The sequence below is a fragment of the Otolemur garnettii genome, unplaced genomic scaffold (assembly GCF_000181295.1).
Source record: "Otolemur garnettii isolate 467f Iridium unplaced genomic scaffold, OtoGar3 scaffold00018, whole genome shotgun sequence".
Taxonomy (NCBI): Eukaryota; Metazoa; Chordata; class Mammalia; order Primates; family Galagidae; genus Otolemur; species Otolemur garnettii.
In genome coordinates, this window is record NW_003852413.1 from 25742867 (window position 1) to 25747773 (window position 4907).

The window sequence follows — 4907 nt, forward strand, 5'->3', positions numbered from 1 at the left end:
AGGTGCCCACCACAATGGCCGGCTATTTTTTGTTGCAGTTCGGCAGGGGCCGGGTTTGAACCTACCACCCTCGGTATATGAGGCTGGTGCCCTACTCACTGAGCCACAGGCACTGCCCCACCAGCCTATTTTTTTAATAGCTTTTTTTTTTTTGAGAGATAGAGTCTGATTTTGTCGCCCTCAGTAGAGTGCCATGGCATCTCACAGCAACCTCTAGCTCTTGGGCTGAGGTAATTCTCTTGCCTCAGCCTCCCAAGTAGCTGGGACTACAGGCGCCCGCCACGACACCCGGCTGTTTTTTTGTGTGTAGCAGTTGGGCTAGGGCTGGGTTCTAACCACTATCCTAGTATATGGGACCAGCGCTACCCTCACAGCCACAGGCACCGCCCTTTTCTTTTTTTTTTTTAAGAGATGGGATCTTTCTCTGTTGCACAAGCAGAGAACAGTTACACAGTCAGAGCTAACTGCAGTCTTGAACTCCTAGGCTCAAGTAGTCCTCCCACCTCAGCCTCCAGAGTAGCTAGGACTACAGGCATGTGCTACCATGCCTGTTTTAAAAATGTTTTGTAGGGGAGTGTGTCTCGATATGTTGCCTAAATTGGTCTCAAACTCCTGACCTCAAGCAGTTCTCTTGCCTCAGCTTCCTGAAGTGTTGGTATTACAGAGATAAGCCACCATGCCCTGTCCTTTTCTACCTTTGGTAGTAAAAAGTCACCTAGCAGTGTTTCGAAAATGTCCCCCAGGCATAATTCTGATATGGCCAGTTGGCCTTTCTTGACATCTCTTTTAGGCTTTTCTTTCTTTCAGAAATGTGAATTCTTTACAAAATATTAAATATTTTGGATTGAATTTTAGTTCATTAAATGGTAAATTTCAGAGTGTAGAAGGGACATGTGAGTTTTTTAAATTAGCAGAATGACGATTGTTTTTGTTATCTTTATGTGTTTCTATCTTTTGTTTTTAGGAATGGTGGACTCATCTTTGGTTAAATGAAGGTTTCGCATCCTGGATTGAATATCTATGTGTAGACCACTGCTTCCCAGAATATGATATCTGGACTCAGTTTGTTTCTGCTGATTATACCCGTGCCCAAGAGCTTGACGCCTTAGATAATAGCCATCCTATTGAAGTGAGCCTTACTTTCCAACCATTGGCCTATGACAGATACTTAGGACTCTGAAAAGAGGAGAAAATTGCATAGATGATTTTACTTGTTTCTATTATCTTTCCAGTCTTGAGGTGCTAACAAGGCTTAGTTCTAATTAACATTTCTTTTTAAGGTAGGCTATAAAAAAATTGGTCTTTGTAGAGGCAGGTGCTGTGTACCTGTAAGTATTCATTACATATGTTTTTACTGAACTAGTATGGGAGAATCCCTTTCTGTTGGGTAACATTGTGGCTTCATTGTTAGTTTCAAGGAAAATTCTGCACGTATTTTACTATTGTCATGACCTATTTTTGCACATATCCAAATTCTCTTGGTTTAGCTTATTCTTGCCTCAGTTTGTTTATGTTTATAAATTTGGGGTCCAAAAAACTATAGTGTAGTTATAATCCTACTTTGACATATTTAGCTAGGGTCCCATGTAATTGTAAGTCATTACTATTAGTGCAGGATATCAAATATTTTTCATCTCTCCATTCCTCACCTCCAATTCTCTGAAGAATAAAAAGACAGGGTGACTTGCCTCCTAGTAGGACAAAGTCCAGACTAGAACTCAAGCTCTGAGACATAAAGGGATCGTGTTATATATCCCACTTTATTAGGATTAACTATTAACATTCTTTTGAGAATCTGTATTATGTATTATGAGTTAAAGGCAGAGAAGTATAAGTTAGAAGGGTTTTCCCAGAAAGCTTTTTATGTAATTCAGTATTACAGGGTATCTGCTTCCTGTCATAACCCTGAATCACACTGTCTGCCAGGTCAGTGTGGGCCATCCATCTGAGGTTGATGAGATATTTGATGCTATATCATATAGCAAAGGTGCATCTGTCATCCGAATGCTACATGACTACATTGGGGATAAGGTAAAAACAATTTTTAAAAATCTTCCATTTTATGGTGAAATCATAGAGTTTTGCATGAAAAAGTGTAAATGATTTTATTTGGATTACATTTTTAGATAATTTTTGGCTTATCTTTATTCCTTTTTTTCACTAATTTTTTTATTGATTACATACTGAAATAATACTTTAGATATATTAGATGGAATAAAAGACAATATTAAAATTCATTTTACCTATTTTGCTTTTTTATTTTTTATTGTTTTTTTAAAAATTGGGATGTATTCAGTAGTATTTTTATTTTTTTTCCTTTATTCCTTTTTAATGACAAAAAAGAATGGGAACTGAAGTTCTTTTTAATTGACTAATTAAAAAGACTAATTGGTCTCTTAGATGAATAATGTGCAAGTATATTTGGGGATAAGTTGTGTCAGGTGCCTGTGGGAGGATGGTATAAAACTTAAACACGAAAGTAAAAAGCAAAGAGTATGTATTCTTGAATAAAAGGCAGTAGGTAGGGCAGCACCTATGGCTCCAGTAAGTAGGGTGCCATCCCCATATACCAAGGGTGGTAGGTTCAAACCCGGCCCTGTCCAAACCGCAGCAAAAAAATAGCCAGGCATTGTGGCAGGCACGTATAGTCCCACCTACTCAGGAGGCTGAGGCAAGAGAATCACCTAAGCCCAGGAGTTGGAGGTTGCCGTGAGCTGTGTGATGCTGCCATGGCACTCTACCCAGGGCGATAAAATGAGACTCCGTCTCTTAAAAAAAAAAAAAAAAAGGCAGTAGGTATCAGAGAAATGTGTGCTTTTCAGTATATCTGATATTTGAGTAAATTTGTTTTTGAGTACTAATATGCAAATATACTACAAATTCTGAGATCTGACTCTCCTGGACTTTAAAAAATTTCTCCTATTTTCTCAGGACTTTAAGAAAGGAATGAACATGTATTTAACCAAGTTCCAACAAAAGAATGCTGCCACAGGTAATCTTTTAAGAATGGGAGATAGAAATGGAGAGAAAATGTCACTCTACCCATGTTAGGACATCTGGTTTTTTGTTGTAAATGCTTAACTTTCCTTGTAAAAAAAGTAAAGTAGATTTGTTTGAAGCTATGTATAGGTTGAATATCACTAATCTGAAAATGGAAAATTTGAAATGCTCCAAAATCTGGAACATTTTGAATACTGACATGATGTTCATTACAGCATTTTAGATTTTTGGATTAGGGGGGCTTAACCAGTAAGTATAATGGAGATATTTTAAAATCTGCAGAAAGTCGAAAATTTGAAACATGCATTTTTAATTAAAGATACTCAAACTGTAGTCATTCTTTGGATCAATATGTATTAGGGCCGTTGTCCCTGTGGTCATCTTACAATATTCTGCTTTCTGTAATTTAATATTTTCCCACTTGAAAGAGTCTGAAGGGATGGGCAGCGCCCGTGGCTCAGTTGGTAGGGCGCCGGCCCCAAATACTGAGGGTGGTGGGTTTTAAACCTGGCCCCGGCCAAACTGCAACAAAAAAATAGCTGGGCATCGTGGCAGGCACCTGTAGTCCCAGCTACTCAGGAGACTGAGGCAAGAGAATCACTTAAGCCCAGGAGTTGGAGGTTGCTGTGAGCTGTGAAGCCACAGCGCTCTACTCAGAGCAATAGCTTGAGACTCTGTCTCAAAAAAAGAAAAAAAAAAAAAAAAAGAATAAAAGTGGTAGATTTGCTTGAATACGTCAAAGAGGCAGAGTTAGAGTTTTGAGTTCATCAGTGAACAAAACTAGTTAAAAAATACAAGATAGGGCTTGGCGCCTGTGGCTCAAGTGGCTAAGGCGCCAGCCACATACACCTAAGGTGGTGAGTTCGAATCCAGCCCAGGCCCGCCAAACAGCAATAATGACTGCAACCAAAAGATAGCCGGCGTTGTGGCGGGCGCTTGTGGTCCCAGCTACTTGGGAGGCTGAGGCAGGAGACTCGCTTGAGCCCAGGAGTTGGAGATTGCTGTGAGCAGTGAAGCCATGGCACTCTACCCAGGGTGACAGCTTGAGGCTCTGTCTCAAAAAAAAAAAAAAAACAAGATAGGCTGGATTCAGTAGTTCACACCTGTAATCCTAGCACTCTGGGAGGCTGAGGTGGGTGGATTGCCTTAGTTCACAGGTTCAAGACCAGCCTGAGCCAGAGTGAGACCTGTCCCAAAAAAATAGCCAGGCATTGTGGCAGGTGCCTGTAGTCCCAGCTATTTGGGAGGCTGAGACAAGAGGATCACTTGAGCCTAAGAGTTTGAAGTTGCTGTAACCTTTGACGCCAAAGCACTCTACCAAGGGCGACAAAGTTAGACTCTGTCTCTAAAACAAAAAACAAAACACAAGAAGATTTGGCTGAGCATGGGAGCTCACCCCTGTAATCCTAACACTCTGGGAGGCTGAGGTGGGAGGATTGCTTGAACTTGGGAATTCAATAACAGCTTGAGCAAAACCAGGCCCTGTCTCTACTAAAAAATCTGGGCACAGTGGCATGCCCCTATGGTCCCAGCTACTCAGGAGGCTAAGGCAGGAAGACTGCTTGAACACAGGAGTTTGAGATTGCTGAGTGAGGCTGAAGTCGGCAAGATTTGTGATAATATCATCAGTGTTTGTAGTAGAATGATAAAGGTTCAGAGAGGCGTAACCATGGGTTGTTCTTCCAGTATTTGTCTTTGTAGGGCATTTCTTCGTTCAGGCCATTATGTAATCTTGATTTTTACCACTCCCCATCGTAAATTTCCATCTTCATTTGTAAAATGGAGAGGCGGTCTGTTCCTTAAAGCAAAACTAGGAAAAAATATACTTTTCCAAGTTTTATTATTCTTTTTGCATATGTATCAATAAAAATATGTGAAGAAAGAACCTTGTATTTTTTTTTTTTTTT

General features: G+C 40.1%; 1 protein-coding gene across 2 annotated transcripts in view; it reads left to right on the plus strand.

Annotated features, from left to right (window-relative positions):
• Positions 1–4907, plus strand: part of NPEPPS (aminopeptidase puromycin sensitive) — a 129314-nt gene that overhangs the window by 83358 nt on the left and 41049 nt on the right. For both annotated transcript variants that reach the window (XM_003786441.3, XM_023511323.1), the window contains 3 exons: positions 965–1129; positions 1927–2031; positions 2932–2992. In XM_003786441.3, coding sequence (XP_003786489.1) covers positions 965–1129; positions 1927–2031; positions 2932–2992 — 331 coding nt within the window. The remainder of the gene's footprint in view (positions 1–964; positions 1130–1926; positions 2032–2931; positions 2993–4907) is intronic.